General features: G+C 40.8%; 2 protein-coding genes across 4 annotated transcripts; both read left to right on the top strand.

Annotated features, from left to right (window-relative positions):
• Nucleotides 1-1,148: 1,148 nt before the first annotated feature.
• RIMOC1 (RAB7A interacting MON1-CCZ1 complex subunit 1) lies at nucleotides 1,149-5,128 on the top strand. 2 transcript variants are annotated; one of them, XM_051643609.1, is made up of 6 exons: nucleotides 1,149-1,304; nucleotides 1,885-1,985; nucleotides 2,368-2,514; nucleotides 2,910-3,041; nucleotides 3,252-3,366; nucleotides 4,627-5,128. In XM_051643609.1, exons 1-6 carry the CDS (start codon nucleotides 1,196-1,198, stop codon nucleotides 4,914-4,916), a joined length of 894 nt encoding a protein of 297 aa, XP_051499569.1. In that variant the 5' UTR covers nucleotides 1,149-1,195; the 3' UTR covers nucleotides 4,917-5,128. The 2 variants fall into 2 exon arrangements, with proteins under 2 accessions (XP_051499569.1, XP_051499570.1); XM_051643610.1 differs by lacking the exon at nucleotides 2,910-3,041.
• FBXO4 (F-box protein 4) lies at nucleotides 4,728-13,018 on the top strand. Of its 2 annotated transcripts, none has more exons than XM_051643606.1 (7): nucleotides 4,728-4,819; nucleotides 5,504-5,739; nucleotides 7,350-7,570; nucleotides 8,504-8,579; nucleotides 9,078-9,256; nucleotides 10,138-10,313; nucleotides 11,337-13,018. In XM_051643606.1, the coding sequence occupies exons 2-7, from the start codon at nucleotides 5,525-5,527 to the stop codon at nucleotides 11,424-11,426; spliced, it is 957 nt and encodes a 318-aa protein (XP_051499566.1). In that variant the 5' UTR covers nucleotides 4,728-4,819; nucleotides 5,504-5,524; the 3' UTR covers nucleotides 11,427-13,018. The 2 variants fall into 2 exon arrangements, with proteins under 2 accessions (XP_051499566.1, XP_051499565.1); XM_051643605.1 differs by lacking the exon at nucleotides 4,728-4,819 and adding an exon at nucleotides 5,224-5,400.
• The last annotated feature ends 8,215 nt before the right edge of the window (nucleotides 13,019-21,233 follow it).

Consider the following 21,233-nt stretch of genomic DNA (forward strand, 5'->3'; position numbering starts at 1 on the left):
CTCAGTCCCAAATCTGAAACCATGGAGAGTGCTGTCTTTCACTTAAAGCATGAAGCACCACCTCCCCTACTCTCAGGTGTATGGGTAACTACCATAATACTTTTTGCTATTGTTAACACAGCTGTTTCTTAGATTAAAAATTATATCTGGCTATGGACTTATGCAGGAATGAATGACAACACACACCCAACAAAAATTTTAAGAGTTCTTCTAGAAATCACACCATTTCTGGAAGCAAACTCAGTTTTGCCGTTTACATTTTACTTTTTTTGTTGTTGTTGTATTTGACCTGTTTGACAAGTCTTTTGTAAGATATAGTACAGGCAATGGCAAAAACATCTGTATCTCTAAGTTGACAGATTTTGGACATAAAGCACCCCAGTAAATGGCACTTTTGTTTTAAGCTTTTTGGTGCGACATAGGCATGAACAGAACTAACACTATGACTGAACAGGGAGAAAGGTCTTTATTCAATTATTTTGAAGTGCTCAAGAAAAAAAAAATGCAAAATATTGTGGGAGCTTGTGACACTTTATTCTAATGGATGCTGAGGTATTAGCTTTTTCCAGGTAGGTAAAGAGATGGAGAAAGCTACAGAAGCAATACAGTGAAACGCAGCATTTTTGTAACTACACAACATAAAATATTTAATAAATTACTGTGGGGTAGTAGCAAGACTTTGTTGAAAATAAAACTGTTCTCCCCTCAGAACATGGAAGCTTTCTAGCACCTCTGACATTCATGAAGCGTCCTATTTAAAGCTGGACAAAAATCAGATCAAAAGCCTTGCTCCTGTGACTAAAGGTATGTGAAGATTTAAATACAGTTTTACAGTCGTATCTCTGGGTGCGCCAATACCGAAATGTAAGTAATACAGATATATTTATTTATAAACGATATCGCACTGTTCTTAAAAAAAAAACACCTTGCTGCCTTTCGGCACCCACAGCTCACTTCTGGGCAAAAGCTGTTTCTTGTTGAGGCTGAAGAGCATCCTTTGACGCCGGGCAACCCAGGGATGCTGCCAGGACGGGGATGCCCGGCACCGAAACGCCGCGCCCGCCCGCGCTGCCCCGGCGGGCAGGGCCGGTCCCGCAGCCCCGCGCTGCTGCGCCTGCGCCGCCCCGCACCGCCCCGCCCCGCCCCGCCCCGCCGCGGCGCCGCGCTGCGGGACTGAGGGCCGGCCCGGGCGGCGATGGCGGGCGCGGAGGGCGGGCGGGCGCGGGGTGCGGTGTCCGCGCTGCGGCCGCGGCTGGCGGCGCTGAGCCGGCGGCTGGCGGCGCTGAGCGGAGCGGGCGGCGATGGTGAGAGGCGGCAGGAGGGAGGGGACCGCGCCGGGCCCCGCGCCTTCCCCGGGGCCCCGCTCCGCCCTCTGCCGCCGTCGTGCGGTCCGGCAGCCCGCGGCGCGGCGCGGCGGGACGGGGGCTGGGGGCGCGGGTTCCGCAAGCCGGGGCAGCCGCTCAGGGCTCCGGTTCCGCACAGACAGCCCCTCCCCGCCAGCAGCAGCGCGGCCGGTGCTGCCCGGGCCTCCTCTCCGGGGGCTCCGTGTGGAGCAGGGCGGCTGCGGCCTGAAAGGGCTGCCTGTGCGTTAGCAAGTTTTTTGGGTTTTTTTTTTTTGTATTATTCTCGATGGAGTGTGGAATTGGCTTTGGAACATCCGACTGTAACCGTTAATGCCCTTAATCTAGTCGTTAAAGACGTCTAACAGGACAGTGAGCCTGTTTAAATGCTTAAATGTATTATTTAATGTTTAAATGTATTATTTATCTGCTGTTCTGGATGCCACAGGGATAGTTAAAACCATATGAAGCAAACAAGGGAGAGTAAGCAGGGCCGTTGCTGAGTGCTGTCCAGTGCTAAGGAGGTGTTGTATTCTTCCATCAGATACCTTCTTAGCAAAGGGCTCCGCTGCTCTGGGCAGACTGAAGGACCTCTGTATGGAAGGGAAAGGACATCCTTCCACACTTTTGCAGCTCTATACACAGGTAGTGCATATCAAAGCATGAAGAACTTTCAGTAAATACGCTGTGTAGGGCTTGGGAGAGGGTTGGGCGTAGGAAAGAGGGTGTAGCAGAAAGAGTTGTTGGTGTGTGCAGTGAATATCCTTGAAGTTCAGGGCAGCTTTTGTCTGGATTGGAGGATAGCCTAGAGTTGGTAATAACATGCTGGTGCTGGGAACAGAAAGGCTTTGGAACTTAATGTGAACAATCATACAATACCTCTAACTTCTGCAGCTTTTATAAACTAAAAATAAACCTTAAAATTGTTATGCTTTATAAACTTAACAAGCTTGTACTTTACTGCATACCACCATCTGATTATTTTGGGCGTAGTATTTCTACATTGTGCGTCTTCTTGTTTTCATAGGCTGTATTAGACATTACGTATTTTGAGGAAAACCAGCTTGTGGATGAAGATTTTCCAGAAGAATCTTCCTTGCAAAAAGTTATAGAACTTATTTGTGTTCTTTCAGAACCAGAAGACCTAGTGAGGGAATGCAACATAAATGAAGAAGTGAGTACTAACATTATTCAGCCAGATAAATAATGATTTCATTATTTTTAAAAAAAAGAATCTGAAACAGGATATTTGGTAATTTGTGGTTTTGATGGGCAAAATTTAAAGTATTTTTTTAATTTTCAAGTCGTGTTGTATTTAAATAGTGATTCCTGAAAATATATTTTGAAATAACTTGTTATGCGCTCAGAACTTTTCTTGCTGACATTTCATGATGCCATGTGCTTTTTTGGCAGTTTAAATCCAAAGTATTAGGGCTGTGTCTGTGATCAGTGCTGTTAAATACAGCATTGAAAGTGAGAGACTTAATGTAATACTTTTTGCATGTGTGTGTATGAGTAGTTCAGATGGTTTACTTCTGGGTAAGCCCAGTTTGTTGGATTTTATTTCAGCTCATCAACATCCTTGGTGTAGAGTTGTTAGAATGTCTTTACTGGAGAAAAGGAGCCCTGCTTTACATGTATTGTCATACAGCAAAAGAAAGGAGTGAATGGCTTCAAGAGAACATTGCCATATTTAAGAAGGTGAAGAATATTTTTTAAAAGTTCTGTGAGCATGTGAATACACTTTCTTTCTCAAAGTATGACTTAAGATACAGCACTTTGTCACCCTCTTTTTTTTCTTTCAATTAGGGTTTTGGGAAATTCATAGCTAGAAGTGTTTCTGGCTATCATTAAATTAGTCAGAACTTATCTAACAGGTTTTTTTCCCCTTGTTTTTTTAACTGTACTCAGTGTCTTACTGATGGAGTTAATTACTTGATGAAGATGCTTAACTTTAGATGCCCTCTTGAGTTAAATGAAAATGTCTCCTTTCAAGATAAAGACACAGCCAGGTTGCTCAGTGAAGGTAAAAACACTCAAAACCCAAACCTACTCGAAAAACCCCACATGCCCCTGCCCTTAAAAACTGCTCCATTATTCAAAATGTGTTACTGTGTATATTTTGTTGTTTGACTTAATTTGTATTTAAAAACTTAACTTCTGTATTCAAGTTTGTATTTAAAAACTGACACTTTTTAGAACAAATAAAGGCAACAGATGAGACAGGGGCAGGTAAGCAGGCAGCAATGCATCCCCCTTCCCCTTCTGCCCCCCCCATGCTTTCCTGAATTTTGGGAGATTGTAATGTTCATTTTCTCTGTTTTTGAGAGGAGGAAAGCCAACAGACAATGGGTGTTTAATGCTCAGCCTCTGTTTTACAGCTATCCAGTTGACAGCTGATAAACGTTGAAAGCACGACAGCAGGGGGTGCTAGGTGTTCCCTGTTGGTCTTACTATTCAGATCTAGAACACAGAAGCCAACACAGAATTACTAGCTGCACGCGGGTAGAAAATACAGGCAGAGTGGGTTAGATGTGGCAGACTTCCTCTGTCTCCACTTCATGTAGCTTTGTGTAAGCTGCATTACTGTAGCTTAGTTACATGAGGATCTGAGGCTGCATCAGTTCGATGCAGCAGGAAGGAATTTGTGAGGTGAAACGGTGGGTGCTGAGGGCATGATGTCCACGTTGTACACACTCAGAACTAGCTCTACTCTGGCAGTGCTCAGTTTTGTGTTAGTTTCTTGTTTAGTTTCATGTGTAAATGAGATGGATCCATTGATCCAGTTCAGCTCCACAGTGCAGAGCCAAGTGCAGTAGCTGATTTGTAGATCTTTTTATGCCAGTGACTCTGGGCAAGTATGTGGCTATTTAAATACTAAAGCTGCTGCTGCTTCACTTAAGATGATGGTCAAAGAGCATCTTCTTTGCAGCTTTAATTGTGGGAGGCACAAAAATATTCTAAAATAAATATGCATAATCATGCTTGCACTTTATGGATTCTAATGAAGCCCTGAAATTCTCTAAAATAGGCAAACACGGTAATCATCTTAAAGGTTTTAGCATGATGTAGGGGCAAAATGAGAAAGGTTTTTGATCCAGGTTCTCTACTTGGTGGGGTCAGTCATCTTACAGTTAAAATTTGTTTTTTTGTTGTAGCTTTTCAATAGGCTTTGACTGCCTTTTTGGATTTTTTTCCCATTGTTACTGATGAAAAAAAGAAATTGAAGTTAACAAGCAGTGTACTTGCTTAGAAAATAAAGTACTTGATGCAAATTATTTTACAGGTGTATTTAGTGACACTTACTTGCTGGCGATGATGTACAGTGGAGAAATGTGCTACTGGGGACTGCAACACTGTGGAGAAGGGGAGGAGGAAAGCCTTGAGGTGATAGATCCCACCTCTAACAGTGGCCTGGGCTGCAGATCACAGAGCGTGTCTCTGGACTTCCGAGAAACGGGCAGAAACGTGTTATCCAAGTACGTGGCTGTGTGCGAGGGACCTTTAAGAGACCAGGGCTGGAACACAGCAACTGCAAAACAGATGTTGTGTTGCTTCGTGAAATCTCACAGCTAAAATACTCGGATTTGGCTGCGCTGGAAGAAGTCTTGTGCCCCGAGAGCACACTCTGGGGGATGTTCTCTGCTTCCGAGTCTGGCAAAACGTGTACTTCCTATGTATTAAAAACATGGATTCCACGAACTCCCGGAATACAGGTCCAAAGTCTAACCCAGTATTTATATGAAGAAACATTAATAAACGAGGGTGTGATAAACAGGCACGCACGAATGACCGCATTTCTTCCACCGTGGCAGCGACGCCCCCGCCCCGCCCCGCCCCGCCGCTCCGCCCGGCGCCGGCGCGCTGGGAGCGGGGACCGGGCATGGCGGGCGGCGGGGCTGAGGAGCGGGGCGGGTTGGAAGCGGCTGTGCGGGGTGGGCTGCGCGTCCTGCGGGAGCGCTGGGCGCGAGGGGTCCGCGAACGCGGCGGTACGGCGGATCCCCCGCGCCCAGCGCTCCCGCAGGACGCGGAGGAGGTGAGCGCCCTGCAGGCGCTGCCGGTGAGTGGGGCCCGGGGGATGGTTGTGGGGGGGGGTGGGTGTGTGTGAGGCTTGTCACCCCAACCTCTTGCATCTTCAAACCGCTGCTTTCCGCCGTTTTCAGATCGACGTGCAGCTGAATATCATGTCCTACCTCTCCCCACAAGATCTGTGTCATTTGGGGAGCACGAGTAGCTACTGGAGGGCGGCTGTGCGAGATCCGTTGTTGTGGAGGTGTTTTCTCCTGAAGGATATCCCCTTTTGGACATCTGTTGATTGGAAGTCGCTCCCAGATGTGGAGGTTTTTAATAAAGCCTTTTCAGAGGTCAACGATGATGCACTGTATGATTACATGGCAATGTAAGTATCTTCCTGTTCCCAGGCACAACCCGTGCTCTCTCTACAGCAGTAATATTCAGCCCACAGGCAAGTCTTATGTTTACAGCAGTAAAGCTGTGCTGTAGGCCACTGCTTAACTTTCTATGTCTCTCAAATCCATTGTTTTGGAAATAAAATTTCCTGTTGTTGGACAGTTTGGTCGGCAGTTTCTGTTTGGAATTCCACAAGATTGTAAAATGTTGTAAAAAAAGCCAAAGCTAACATTTTAAAAATAAAAGCGTTTTGTAAACTGCATGTCTGCTATGCCACAGAAATGCAGTAACCTCAGAAGCTGTGCATACGGTGACAAGTTACTTCCTATTTTAATAAAAGTACTAAGAAGTCTTCAACTGCTGTCTTCAAACTTCAAAATTATTATTTTTTTTTTAATCTTACCTTGAAGACCTATAAAAAAAAAAAGTTTTGTTTGTTGTTGTTTGGGTTTTTTTAACCTGCACACAAAAGCTAGGATTACTTTAACTCTGATGGTTAAAGGCAGTAAGACAACCATTGTGGGTTCAGCTATGCTAGCACGGCTGAAAAGCATAGCAACACTCATAATTTGTTGGGAGGACTGGGAGGAACTCCTAAGTAGATTATTCAGTGGTGGTTGTTGGTTTTTTTACTTAATTCTCTCAATTTATTTGCAGTTAAATTATACAAACTGTTTCTTCATGTTAGGTGCACTCCCACCGGGGCAATCTCTGCCTTTCAGCCCCATTTTACAGATGAGAGAAACGCACCTATTATTAGAAGTGCAAAATATCTGTTGATTTTGAACATGAGATTTAAATCTCTTTAGGTCTGAATACTTGAGAGTGTCACCTGTCTGAAACCACCTGAAACTGATTTCCATTGTGTCTGTAAGCACCTAAAGGTGTTTCAGCTTGGGTGCAGAGGAGCTCACATACAATGTTTAGTTGAAGTGCTGTGTCCAACTGCAGCCTGCTATGACCCCAGAAGCAGAGACTCTTTCTCTAGGACTTCTGTCACTTCTGTGACTGCTACCTCTGTCGCTTCATTGCCAAAGTCTTTCCATGCCTTCTAGCTTCTGCATCAAATAAGCACACAAGCTTGCAGACAACACCCATCTCCTTTCACAATATATGTTCATTTTTTTCTTTTGCTGCAAGGGGCATGGTTCTGTTCAGGTGGGGTTACCTGCTTCATAGTTAATAAACACAAAAGCAGTCTGATGAAGGTTTGAAAAGCACTCAAAAGGCTCACGTTTTTCATACTGTATGTGACTCATCAGCTTTCTAGTTGTTTTATCAATATTGTGTGTTGAGTGAGGGTGGGGGAATTTGTAATAATATTTTATTTTACTTTTTAAAGTAAATTAAAAGATCCACAGATTAAAGTGTACTAAGGTCCAAAAAATCAGTATTTGGACTTTGAAAGTATTAGTGTCTTGCCCTGCTTTGTACTGGTGCTTGAAACGATTAGTGTGGAGCTTTATCTTTTTTGACCTATGCCTTAGTTGTTCTGTTAACAAATCATGAGAAGTGTGGGACCTAGATCAATTTATATTGGTCGATTAATTCCTCTTTTGTATTTTGTGTTTAATTTCTAGTTGCATCTATTTTACACAGATATAAGAAAAGCTGTCCTCAGGGTAGAAGAAGCTTGAAATCGAGCCGTTCCCGGTACGGGGCAGTGACTTCCTTTTTGCAGTCTCTGGTCACTCTGGCAGAACCTCGCTTTGCTATGTTTGGACCAGGTTTGGAAGAGCTGGATGACTCTTTAGTGCAAAAGATGATGACACGCCCAGACCTTCTGCAGGTAGCTGGCCTACCTCAAAGACAAATTGATGGTAATGCTGTTTTCATTTTTTGGCTTTTTTGTTTTGTAAACAGATAAAAACCAAAAAACATTGGAAGACATGAGGAAGAGTGTTGAATTTTTATTTCCTTGAAGCCTAATAGCATAATGGTAAAAAAAAAAAATGCTCTCTATTCTGAAGGATAAATGCAATGAACATTTGGGATAAAATTAGAACTACAGTGAGTTTATTCTTAAATTTTCACAGTGTCAGAGGGATTTGCTCCTTGTGCTTCTATTTTGATCCTAAGTTCTGTGTCACTACTGTTGTGCTAATGGACAAAGATAGAACATTCTTTAGATACTACTTGAAGTAAATGGCTAAAAAACGTGCCCATGTTTTTATAGAGAAAGTAAAAACTGACCCTTTATATGATTCAGTCTTGTGGTGCCAAATGGTGTAAATTTAAATTAAAAGAGTGTGGAGCAGGTGAATGATTTTTTTTCAATGTTTAAAAACATAGTTTTGAACATCAGTAATTTCACTTCAGTCCAAACCAGAAATAAAAATGTCTAACTCTATTTCACAACAACAGAATTGGAATAATTAAATTGTATTTATAGAAAGTGTGAAAATATAATTTATTTGTGTCATTATCTTTTTTCTGGCTTATGTCCTTTTCAATGCAGCATGTCTTAAACAGACTACAGTCTTTGCTATGCCAGTTTCAGCTTTTAAACGCAAGCCTATCTGCTCCTTGACTTAGGTTTCTAGGATGAAATCTAAGTATCAGAAACATGGAAATGCATCCTTGTTTTCTTTTCTTTCTTGATTTGAATTAAATTAATAATCTGATCAATTACAGTAAGTATAAAACTTCATTATAAAATAGTTAATATGCTGCCCCTAAGACCAGCACCTAAGTGTTAATATATGAATTTTATAGCATAGTTGTAATCTCACGTATTCATTTTTCTCCTGTAGGAATTGGATCAGGAGTCAGTTTTCAGTTTAATAACTATCAAAAATTCAATATTCTGACATTGTATTCAACCACCAGGTGAGATTTATTCTGCACCAAAAAAATACAGTTTCTGAGTTAATTCATACTTTTCCTCATGTTTTTTTTCATGTGCTTCATATGCATGCATTCATATGCATGGATATCCCTTATAAAATGAAGCTTCAATGAGTATCTTCACTGTTTCTTTGCTTCTCCAAGCACTGCATTTTCACTTGGAAGTAATAAACCTTTTCTAGACCTTACACATAGCAAATGCCTGTGACAAATACATAAGAGACGCTTCTGTCCCTCTTGATACCTTGATTGATTTCGTTTTGAAGCACTACAGGCTCACCCGGGGTTATTTTTTCATATGCTTCTTGCAGATTGCTTACCATCTGTATATGTATGCTGGAAAAGAAGCAGGGGTGGGGAGAAATAAAACTGTTCTGCTGACTCAAGCCATTTTCCTTTCCCTTTCCTGCCTAGACTCTCAAAATTGAGTTGTTGCATTCTCAACTAACCTGACTACTGAAATATTGAAATATTTTTCAGTGTGGAAAGGAGGAGAGCAAGGGAAGAGCAAGCTGTTGCTGTGAATAAGATGTTCTACCAAGAGAACAGCATAGTGGGGAATCAGCAAGCCATGCACTATGCTGTAATAGCTCAAGTGAAAAAGGTGTGCCAAGTAGTTGATGGATTCATTTATGTTGCTAATGCAGAAGCTCATAAAAGTAAGGGTTTTCTCTTTATTTAATGTTTAGTTATGAATTACTGGAATGTCCTAAAAGAATATCCAATACATAACAATCCATGTTCTGATTCTTTCAAAATCTGCTCAATTATTGCTGTTTCTTCATGGCTTTTCCAGTTGAAGAGGTCCCCTATCCTAAACACTCTCCCTCATCTCACTGTGATGGGTTATGGCTTCTATGTTTTGTTTATGGTGGATACTGATAGGGTTGCTATCTAAACTACATGTGGGTAATGATCTAGATTAAAAACAAACAAACAAAAAAAACAACAACCCTGGTCAAGGGAAAGAGAAGAAGCCTGAACTGTATCGGTAGAGATGTAATAGCCTGGAAACAGAACCTTCACTGGGAAAACTGCAGTAAAAGATGAAATTAGTTCAAACCAGGATAGTCCAATAAGAGGATAATACAAATACCTGTTGTGGTAATTGTCTTTACATTTGTCAACTATGAATGGAAGGAAAGGCCTAGCTCAGAAGAGAAAAGGGTAAAAAAAAAAAGTGAAGGGATATACTAAGGAGAAAAGTACAATGTGTGAATATTTCTTAAAGGCTTGTTACAGTTTTGATCTTGGTGAAGTACCTGGAAAATCCTTTGATGATAAGGACTGGAATAGACTGTATGTAGAATCTATGGAGATCTTTAAATAACATCCAAGTGTGACATTGATGTGAACACCTGTACGACAGGAGTGCATTTGATCCAGCCTTGTGATAAGCAGAACTTGGCCGTGGCCCTTCCAGCCCTCTGTTTCCTCACCTCTGAAATATTAAATACTTGAAAGTTTTTTTTTAAAAAAAAAAAAGTTCTCCTTGGGATTTGCATATATTTAGTACTTACATTTTATTTTTTTTTCTTAGAGCATGATCGTCAAGAGGAACTAGCTCGTATTTTGGCAATGATTGATCCAGCCCTCGGGCCTCCAAACAGACCTCTGCTAGTTTTGTCTTGTATCTCTCACGGTGGTGTGAAAAGAATTCCATGTGTTTACATGGCACACCAGTTGCAACTAAATCTGCTACGTCAACCCTGGATGGTACTTCCTTTTAAGCACTTATTTGCTATTTCTTTGTGGCTTAAGTTTAATTTAGGCTTATGGTAGTTCCTGAGCTGTACCTACCTAAGCAAATGTGCAGCTTTCAACACTAGTGCATGACTTCTCCACTACAGGGAAGAATTTAGTTCTCCAGTCCCCCAAAGTGAAGCAGTGGCCTATCTGAACATAGGGGAGCTAAGTGGCTTGCCCAGGAACCCCACAAGATACTTCAGATGAAGCCAGAATGTTAGGAAGGACACAATCCTGGTCTTGAAGGGAGTAAGGAAGCTTCAGTTAATCTAAATTTCCTGAGTCGCAAATCAAGGTAGATTTTTCTGGTATTTTCAGGAGACTTAATTGTCATTTGCTTGAGGTGGTGTATTGAGGTTTGGACAAATTGATTTTAGCACAAGAGGACCAGAACCTGTTCTTCTATGCTTGTCAAGCACAGTATATATCAGTATGGCTCAGCTGCACATAATTGATTTTTGGTGATGTTGTATAGCCAAAAAAATTACTTACTCAAAAAAAAAATAGTTGATTTGAGATAATTATTTTGTTTTCATAAGGAAAATTTTTAAGACTTTTAAAATAGCATACCATTTATAATACCAACTTCATAATATGTTTCAAAGTCTGGGAATTAGTAATATACATTGAATCTAAAGCAAGCAGCATTTTTGTTGTAAGAGTTACAAGAAGAATTCTCAAGTAGATGCTCAATCTGTAAAGTAACTATAATGTTCCAGAATAGCTGATGGGACAATTGAGATAAAATTCACCTTGATACCAAGAATTCAAGGCTTTCCTAAAGGGTCTTATGATTCATTTTCTAAAGAGTAGTGGACTTTTTTTGTCACTAATTCACTGGAAACCATTTTTGTCTAATGGACCTTTAAACCAGTGATAAAAAAAATGTATATATTTCTGTCTTTAAGGATAGACATGGAATGATGCTAAAACACTGTTAGATCCTTTTACTTGTTATCTCTAATACATTAGGGTTTTTCTTTTTTTTTTCAGGTAAGGGACACTGTAGCTGCAACATTAACTGGATTGCTACGTGGAATTGAGTGGCTTCTGGAAGAAACAAATAGTAGAAATTCACAGTAATGGAACTGTGCATTGTTTTACTGTACAGAGATTTTGGTAGTTCAGATGAAGTGAGAATCTTGTCCTGACAGCACTGTCAGAATGGGGATTTATAAGGCAAAATCTGCATATATATTTCATAACATTTACTTCAATAATTAGAATTATTCCACTTGTAGTCCTGAATAAGAAGTACAAGTGGAATTGCTTGATTTCAGCAGCTGATGATCCACTGATTCTGAGGGGCAATCTGGGTGTTTTGCTTTTTTTTGTTTCAAGCTGGCATCTTCAGGGTGCAAACTTTTCTCAGTATATCTGATAATCTGATGCCTTCTGTAAATATGCCTAATACTAGGTTAGTTCATCAACACAGCCTTGATAGGGCTGTGGTGCACATCACACCTTTAGTTAGTGTAGTCAGGGGAGATCTTGACAGTGGCAGTTCCCAACCAAAGAAAATACACTGTATGTGGTACTGTAGTAGGTTGACAAAAAGACTATCTCTTTCAAAAGAGCAAATTCCTCTGTATTTTTTTCCAGAACAAATGCCTAAACAAGAAATAGTGACTGTGGGAGAGTTGTCAGTCCAGACAGAAACTCTTAGAAGCAAACAAACAAACTACTGTGTATGAATTGGTTGCTTCTTATTTTTTATTTTATTAACCAACTGTAACAGACTTGAGCGTCTTCTGCTCTCTGTCGCAGTTAAATTATTAGCTAGAATGGGACATACCTATGATGTGATTAATAGATGTTAAACAGAATCATTAGCACATCAGGACACTTACCGAATACATAGGTCTTACCAGTTACTCAACTTGTCGTGGCCATTTGCAGATATGAAATGTACTCAGCTTGAAATTTTCTACACAGTTGCAAATAGTTTTGTAAAAAGTAGTACAGCATTTTAGAGCTGGAATTGCATTTTCCAGATTGATGTCCTTTGGGATAGTCCCAGTCTTTCACATTTTTAATGTTTTTTTAACTATTGGAAAATTCCCTTACTGGGAATTTCAGAAACTTGCCTTGGATTTCTTGCCTATGCATGTATTTGTTTCATTCTGGGATTTTTATTTTTTTTTTCCCTCTCCACAGAAATTCAATAGTCTCACAAGTTTTTCAAGATACCCAGATAAATGACTGCATGGCACACATTGAGCTGTAACTGCCCTCAATGTGGTAAATGTGTGGGATGCTCAACACAGCTATGTCATAACCGTTACATTTGAGAAGGTGTGTTTTGTTTTGGTGTGGGTTTTTTAATGAATTAGGGCAGACACAGGAATTGTTGTGTTGGGTTTTTTTATCTTTACACACAATTAATTCAGCTTTCTAGATGTTTTTGTATGCCTTTCAATCGGGACATGGGACTTTCAAGGAAAAATCTGTGGGAAGCTTAATGATAGTTCTTGTATTTGGGAGAAAATTTCATGCTTTGTGACTGGGTGTATGTTACTTTCCTGCTAGTTCATAATAATTCTGTAATGATCTGCCTATAGAGGGTTGAATGCAGCAACCTGTTGCTATGTTAGCTCGTATAAATACGTCTTTTTTATGCAAGACCCTTGTTCTGCTTTCTTCATAATGAGTAAATTATTTTTTAAAGAATGGTATTTACAGTCTTTCAGTGTGTATTAAGCCCCCCTGCACACATGTACACACAGACACACACACAATGTCTGCAGTCATGGTGTCATAACAGGTAACACACTATCATTGTCATCATTAATCAGTAATGAACAATGTCATTGTATGTCACCTGTTTAATTAACAAGCTAGTTTACTGTCATTTTAAAAAGCCAGGATAATATAGGGAATATAATTTTTCTTAACCTAAAGAACATAATTTATATTAACTTAAGAGTTACGAGTTTTAAGGATGCACCTTAGGAAACAAACAGTGGGAAACTGAAGTCCATGCTGTCACAGAGCCCAGCATCATTGGAATCAGAGCTGACAGTGGGATGGCTTGCATGACTGGATACGTTGGTGGTAAGTACAGGCAAGGAAGATCAGGATGTGTGCTGTGTAAAGCAACACTGTACATGCACAGAGGTATAGAATCATAGAATGTATTTGATTGGAAGGAACCCAAAAGATAATCTACTGCAACCTCCCTACGCTAAGCAGGGACATCTCACACTAGATCAGGTTGCTCAGAGCCCCATCAAGCCTGACTTTGAATGTCTGCAGGGATGGGACCCCCACCACTCTAGGCAGACTGTTCCAGTGATCCACCACCCTCATATTAAAAAACTTTTTCCTAATATCCAACCTAAATCTTCATTTTTATAGCTTAAAGCCATTACCCCTTGTCCTATTGTTACATGCTCTAGTGAATGGTTCTTCCCCAGGTGCCTTATGGGCCCCTGTCAGGTATTGGAAGGTGTGGAGAACGTGTCTCCTTAATAAAGATGTGCCTGTCACTGACTCCTGTGGTTAAATGAAAAGAGGCATGGAGACTTTCAAGGACACAGCTCAAGGACAAAGGAGCCCCTTGATAGACAGATGTGAAGGTGTGAAACAGCAACTGTTTTGTGAACTAAACTTGCCTAAATCCCGTTGGCTCCTTGCAGCTACGCTTGACTAGTCTGTCCAGTATGCTAATGAAGGATCAAGAACTGCACACCAGTCAGGAGCTGAAGTTCACCTTTGAAAGGAGCGTAAGTAAAGGAGAGCCTAGATGCAGAATGATTCGTCATTGCAGAAGCGAGTTCAGTGTTCACCAGGGGAGAGCGAGAGGAAAGGCGTTCACAGCAGGTGAAGAAGCAAGGAAAAGTGGCTCTCCCAGAGCTCGACACCAGAAGATAGGGCCGGGGGTCGAGGCTCATTTGGATCATAACTGAGTTGATCATTATTCTGAGCTATAATCACAGGACCATAGAGCCAAGGCCGTTGTTAGCCCACTGCCTACCTTTGGTCCAAACTCCTAAAAGAGCTGACACTGACAGCCCCAACCTGCAACGAAGCCCTTGCCCAGCTGCTGCCGAGCTTTCTCTCATTCTCATCCAGCTTCTGTGCCACTGCAGCTCGCCAGGGCAGTGCAGCAGGGACTACACAAATTGTTCCTAAGGACTTGTAAGCCAAATAACAAATCTGATCTTCTCTCTATTTCCCTGCATAAATCCCAGGATCGGGACAGAAGGTCACTATATGGTCCCTCTGGAGTCTTCTCTTCTTCAGGCTGAGCCACCCCAACTCCCTCAGCCTGTCTTTGTAAGAATGCCTGTCTTCATAAGTATGCTATGGAAGAGGAAACCAGCCCATTTCAGGGATGCACTGCAGATTTAATTTAGCACTACCTTTTGGATTTCACCAAAGACATCTCTATTTAAATTTCTCTCTGCTGAGTTCAGAAGTGTAGTAAGTCAATTAAGCTTCGGACTTTAATTGTTACAAATCCAACATTAATTGGATATGGAATATTAGAACGTCACTAAAATGTACTTTAAAACTTTTAAATATAAACCCCATTATTTTACTCTATTTGGTTTTATAATTGTAAAATAATAATATAGTGGTAATATATATATATATCAATCACAGTTCCATTTGCAAAATGGATTGCTTGACTGTGATCAATTTGTGAGAATAAAACCATCAGGATCTGGATCCCAGAAAGCTTGCTTTTCTTGGAATGAAGGATTCTTATGGTTTAGTCCTGGCTACTGAGGCAGGATGTTTCTCTGAACAGTGGTCACAGAAGTGAAAGGTAAAAATGGCAATACATACGATTTATAAGAAATTTCAATTCCTGAGCCTTCCCATGAGCACCTTTCCCATAGAGAAAGTGGCTGTGGGGGTGCTAATTTTCAAGCCTTTGAAACTAGAGTAAGAAAAAACAGCTGCTGCCAGCCTCAAAGCAGTAGGTGGGGGTATTCTGCCAAGCTGACCCAATAAAGGAGGTAGCAAGAACGTGCTAAAGTGTCTCACTGCTTCTCCTCATGGAGCCGCCCTGGGTGGTCCCTTGGCTTCCCCGCAGCTTCAGAGGGGAGTTGTAGCTGTGTGCCCCGCTGGATGGCACTGCTGATCCACATCAGACGCCGACTCTGTCCGGGCAGCATCCTTGCACGCTTTAACAAAGTTGCTTCAAGTAATCAATTATACTCAGCTTCCTCAAATATGGGAGCAAGCAGGTGCGGTGATAGAAAAGTCTGTAAGAAAATCAACATGTTTTTCAAAGGTTTATAAACAGGGGATATGCTGCTGTCACGACCCAGACTGGATGAGTCAGGGAGATCCAGATTAGACGCCCCTGCTTTCTAAACTCCTTCTCAGAAAGGAGCCTCTGTCCTTTGTCTCAGACCTGGCCTTTCCATGGAGAGGGATTAAAATGTCACCGTCTGAGGAAATGCTCGACTGTCCAATACCCGCAGATCAGATTCAGGTGAAATGACACTCAGGGTCTGTATTTGAATTAAGTTTAATTAAAACTATAGAAGGAATACGGATACTTCAAGTATTATCTCAGGCTGCACAATCATAAAGGCTGACAATTAGATCACAAGAGTACAATACATGTATGTTTAAGCTGCACAACCTGAGAAAAAAATCGTGGTTAGGCCTTGTGTTTGCTTAATGATGTTAGGAAGGGAGAGAGAGAGAGAGTAGGAGAAGAAAAGTTTGGAGAGATAATAGAAAATCACCAGTCCTGGCTCCAGTGTTGGGCCAGCCAACGGGGGAGAGCTGGTGTCACTGAGGCTCCCCAAACTACAAATCAAGAGTGTAAGTAGGCATATAGCAGAGATGTTCCACGGGTGAGACAAAACAACATGGTGGCTCTGGGTAGTGGGTTATATCTAAGAACCAGTGAGATTAGACTATCTCCCACACTAGCTGGCTTCCCCTCCAGTGTTATGTTTGCTATAACCACACTTCCCAGCAGGGAGGTCACAGCTGGTCCAGGGTCAGGCAGTGCAACTACTTGCAGGTACCACTGGGCGTTCCTGGCCAAGGTCCCTGGACAGGTGCTCCAGCCACTTAACTGTCTTAGTGGTCTTTTGCTGGATTCTCTCTGGTTTATACTGCACAAAGTGCAAGCTTAAAACTGGTCCAGATTCAGACACACAAGTCCTGGACAGATGGGAACAAGCACTTGTCCTCAGTGTGGCCCAGAATGTGGTTAGCCCTTATCACTGCATGGATACACTGCTGAATCCAGGTTCACTGTTCTACCAGGAGATCAGGTTCCTTTTTCAGAGCTGCTCCCTGACCTGCACTGATGCACACTGTGTTCCATCCTGCATGCAGGACTTTGTGTTTTTCTTTGCTTAACCCCTGAAAGTTCCTGAACCACCTGTTGTCCCATTAAATGCATACTTGTAATATTTCTGTCCTTGCACAAGGACACTTTGAGAACACTGGCCCTGCACACAACAGCACGCAGACTCAGTCACCTGATGGGAGAAAAAAAAAAAAAAGGCATTCAGTCTGTTCCTGAAAGCTGAATACCCGTTTTAAAGTCTCAAAATAAATTCTTCCATAGTTTGGCAAACTTATGGGAGGTGAAAACTGTGACTCAACAGGTCAATTTTGGTAAATTATTGAAACCAAATAACCTAATTACCTGATTACTGCTACATTCATATAAAAGAAGAGAAGCAACTCAGCATATCATCAATATGTGGTTGAATCATGCATTTCAATTCAAGCATCTATCAGTCTTTTTATCTGAGCGCAGGTAGAATTTGGCACAACATCTAGGGCACCACTCCTTGGAATTGGTATCTTCTTCCTGGTACCTCTGTGAAGCATCTAAACAGACTGTCTACACTTGAAAGTTGTCTCCAATTAGAGTATTCAGAAAAACACTGCTATTCTTGAGCAACTGCAAGTGGTCCCACTCTTATTCCATAATAAGGTCAGTCTGTTAATTTGTACAGGGTTAAACTACACCTGAAGGATATATTCCTTTCCTGGAAAAAGAAGTATCAGCACACAGGATTCATACTCAGAGCTAAAATGTCATAAAACAGTTCCAGGGTAACTGTACAGAAGGTAAGCCTTGAAGATTAATGTCCTGTAAGATAAACAAATACTGTATTTGGAAATACAAAATGCAGTGAATTAAATCTTTGAATTAAGTCTTTTTATTTCTTCCTGGATCATTGTTAGACATTGTGATCACAAGACAGATGTAGCCTGAATCCACTAAAATAATATTTCTGCTGGCTCAAGAGAGGAGTGGGTCCTCTAACTCGCTGCTCAAGACCAAAGAATTGCTAAATAGCACCCCCCTGTATTTGTCTCCAAGGTTTCGGAAGACTGGTTTTTGTTGTACAACCATTCAAGGGTATTCAAATAGGGTGTTCAGAGTATCTAAAACTGGGGACCCAAAGTCCTTAAACAAGAAGAAAGAGAGAGAGATGTGCACTCCCAGAGACAATTTTGGAGGTCATTGTGCTACTTTAGCACACTGCAACATCTCTGCTCCTAAAGAATTTAGTTTATTATGTTTAATTTTTTTGTTTGTTTGTTTTCTCTCCTTGAGACAGCCTGGAAGTCTTGGACAAAAAAAGTGCTGGAGTTGCTTCTAGCTAATACTTTTGTCTGGACACTGGCAATATTATGTCTTGCTCCTTGCTGTCAATTACACACGGATATCACAGTGCTGTTCTCTCCAGGAAATTACACTATTGTTTGCAGAATAATAAGACCTTCCTGTGCAGTCTGTTTATTTTAAAGTCTAGGACATCAGAGTGCATTTCTGCCATAAATGTAATAGGGTCAGTGCTATTACTCCTTTAATATGCTTAATATGCTCTAGAATCAGACTACATATTCAGATCCTTCTGTACCACATATGTATGTGGCAGGGGGTCATTGAACTCAGTAGTACTCATGCTTGAAATTTAACATGTGAGTCTTTGCAAAATGAGTGTTCCCTCTACTTTACAAATTAGAAAGGAAATACATATGTAGATATAATAAATTGTTAAATTTGTTTCTTACTCAGTTGAAATATTCTAATCAGCCTGATTTTGAAGCTCTAGGTTTATTTGGTTGTACAGATGTCTTGGCTGATTTCATTGTCAGAAACTGAGGACTGTGATTTATCTAAACCTGTACTTGCCTGTTCACTTCTTTATAGAGCAAGAATCACCCTTTGCTTACTTTGGGGTTGCTGCAGTGATTTTCCCTCATTTAACAACATGCCCCAGGCCTGTGGTTCAGTTGGCTACTGGCATAACTCACAAAATCTGTAGCATAATGAGGAATCTCCCTAACCAGGAAAGGCTAAAAGAACTGTGTTTCAGAATTAAACAAAAGTGAATTAGTACTATAACTTTCTGTGAAAGAAATAGATACCAATCAATACCAGTGAAGGACAAAATCTTCTGAAGTCACTAGTGACAATTTACTTTGATTCAAGAGCCAAATGCGTTTTTATTGATCTGTGTGTAGAGACCTTTTCTAGTAACCATCATTCTCCTCTTCCTTGCTTCCTTCAAATCCTGCTTGCAAAGGGTTTGACCAGAATGGACAGAGATGCTTCTCCTCATATATTTGGTACCCTCAGCATATGTACTCTTCCAGCTCTCAAAGCCTGTGTGTTGCACCTGGTCTCATAACTCCTCTGTTATCCTCCTTTCTTCTCCTGCCAGACCTAATCCTGGTCTCCCAGTTCCAGGGAGAACTTTTGTTCTCCATTTTGACTCTTGTATCTCCATACAGAGTCTAGCTGACTTTTCAATACCAAGGTGGGTGAAATCCAGCAGGGCTTTACCTGCCAGTCCCCAGTCCCTCTCCCTCCTTCCTCAGATACCCTGATTCTTTTCCGGTTCACACAGTTGCATTTCAGCTTGAGCTCTCACTTTCTACCATTACTTTCTTAATATTACCTGGACCTTCCCTAGGGTTTCTAGGCTTTTCACTCTTCTTTTGCTTCTCTAACTGCTCACCACATCTCTGCCTGTTCCTTCAGTATGTCTCAGTTATTTATATAAGATGAACAGAATGACCGTAGTGGGTCAGCCCATCATCTCCAGCGGATAGATACAGCACCATGAAATGTACTTTCCTGGCCCCTAGCAATTCATTTTTCAGCCATTTTGAAGCAGTCATGATATCTTTGCATTTATTAACATTAATAATTTATCTTCCTTGTCTTTTTTTGTGTAGCTCTCATTTATTTTTACTTTTTTTTTGAAGCCAAGCTCATCTAGAATCTCTATCTAGGTGAACCATGGTGTCTCTTTATCAAAGTCTCTGGAGCCAGATTTTATTTTTATTTCTGTAGCACCTACTGTTCTCAGCCAGAGACATGGGAGCAACTTATGCAAGGTACTGTTCAAACACAAAGCAGGAAAAAAGATCTTACTCCAGTGCACTCACCATTTAATTATAAGATGAGAAACACAGGTGAGTAAAGGTAAGTGGGAGTGTTTGAACAGGATGAGAGTGGATGGCTCTGCACAGTAATACAGGCATCATGGGAAAACAAGATTTTAAAGACATTTTTCTTTCTTTACCCACATCTTTTCTGATATTGCATTGGGTAAAGTAACCTTCCCTGTGTTTCCTTCTTCATCTGCTTTTCTTCAAGGTGGCTTCTTTCTCTTGTCTGCAAAACCAGATTTTGTTAACTTTCAGTGCTGCTTCTTTTGTTTTCTTATGAAAAATCAAGGATTCTCTCATTTTCCTGTTCCCCTCCCTATATCAGGGGCAGCAAAAAGAAGCTGGAAAATCTATGACCTAAGACCAGAATGTCTTGCTTATGCTTAATAACAGAAGAATATATTTAGGAATGTTCTATATTTAGAAATGTTCTCTTTGAGTGTCCCCTTTTCAAAATATAAGTCCCATTCCTTTGATGATCATCAGTTTTACACATGACATGAAGAGAACCTCTTCATGTACTGCCCTTGAAAAGAGCTTGTGTGTTTCTGGGCCATGCAAGTCTACTGGCTAATAAGAAATAATAAAAACTGAAGTTCAAACCTGAAGTGAAAATGTAAATTGGAGGCTGGGAGAGAAACTGGGTGGTCTACATGTTTTTCTGTGCTGCTGCTCTTGGACCCACTGAGTTTTTAGAATTCAAGAGACAAACAAAATCAGACATATTTCAATGCATGTCTTAGCAGATTGTTCCCTCTTAGCTCAGAATCAACTATTAAAAAAGATTGACAGTCTTTTACTCTCTGTTTGTTCCATAGCTAAAAATTCAGATAACAAACTCTCATTTCTAGAAGAAACTGTGAGCTATTTTGGACAATTACACCAAATAAACTATTTTTTAATGAAAATACACAATTTTAGCTATTTCTTGAATGCTGGAAAAGTATCTTGTGCTGTTAAAAGTAGCTGTGATACTTCTCATGAGAACTACTCCGTAAAGAAATTTACAAATTTCTTCTTATAAACAGGCACACAAATGTGTCCTTTTGATTTTTTTTTTTCCATTTATTTTGTGAAATCCAGAAAAAGACTGAATAAGTGTTTTTGGTTTTGGTTACTTTCCCCAATATTAACCAAACAGGAAAAGGGTGTAAAAAGTCTTGGAAAAGGAATTTCAGATATGTGGTAACAATTTCTCTATTTTCTGCAGGCATTTTAATGGAAAGAGTATGTATCTTCAAAACCATGTATGGAAAACGGAGAATGGAACATTGGGGCAATCTGTAATAGCAAGCAGCACATCTCAAAATGAGAGTCAACAGCCAGACATTTACAAGCTTAATGTTCTATCTTTCTACCAGAATTCTACAGAAAATCCTCAATATTCCTCTCTTTATGGCAATGAGGGAGGATATCACTGCTGCTTAGTTAGTCCTCTGTCTGCTGCAGAAGTGACAGGGGATGTGCTTGTCACTGAGAAAAGAGCAGAAA

Source organism: Apus apus, chromosome Z (assembly GCF_020740795.1).
Source record: "Apus apus isolate bApuApu2 chromosome Z, bApuApu2.pri.cur, whole genome shotgun sequence".
NCBI classification, from domain to species: Eukaryota; Metazoa; Chordata; class Aves; order Apodiformes; family Apodidae; genus Apus; species Apus apus.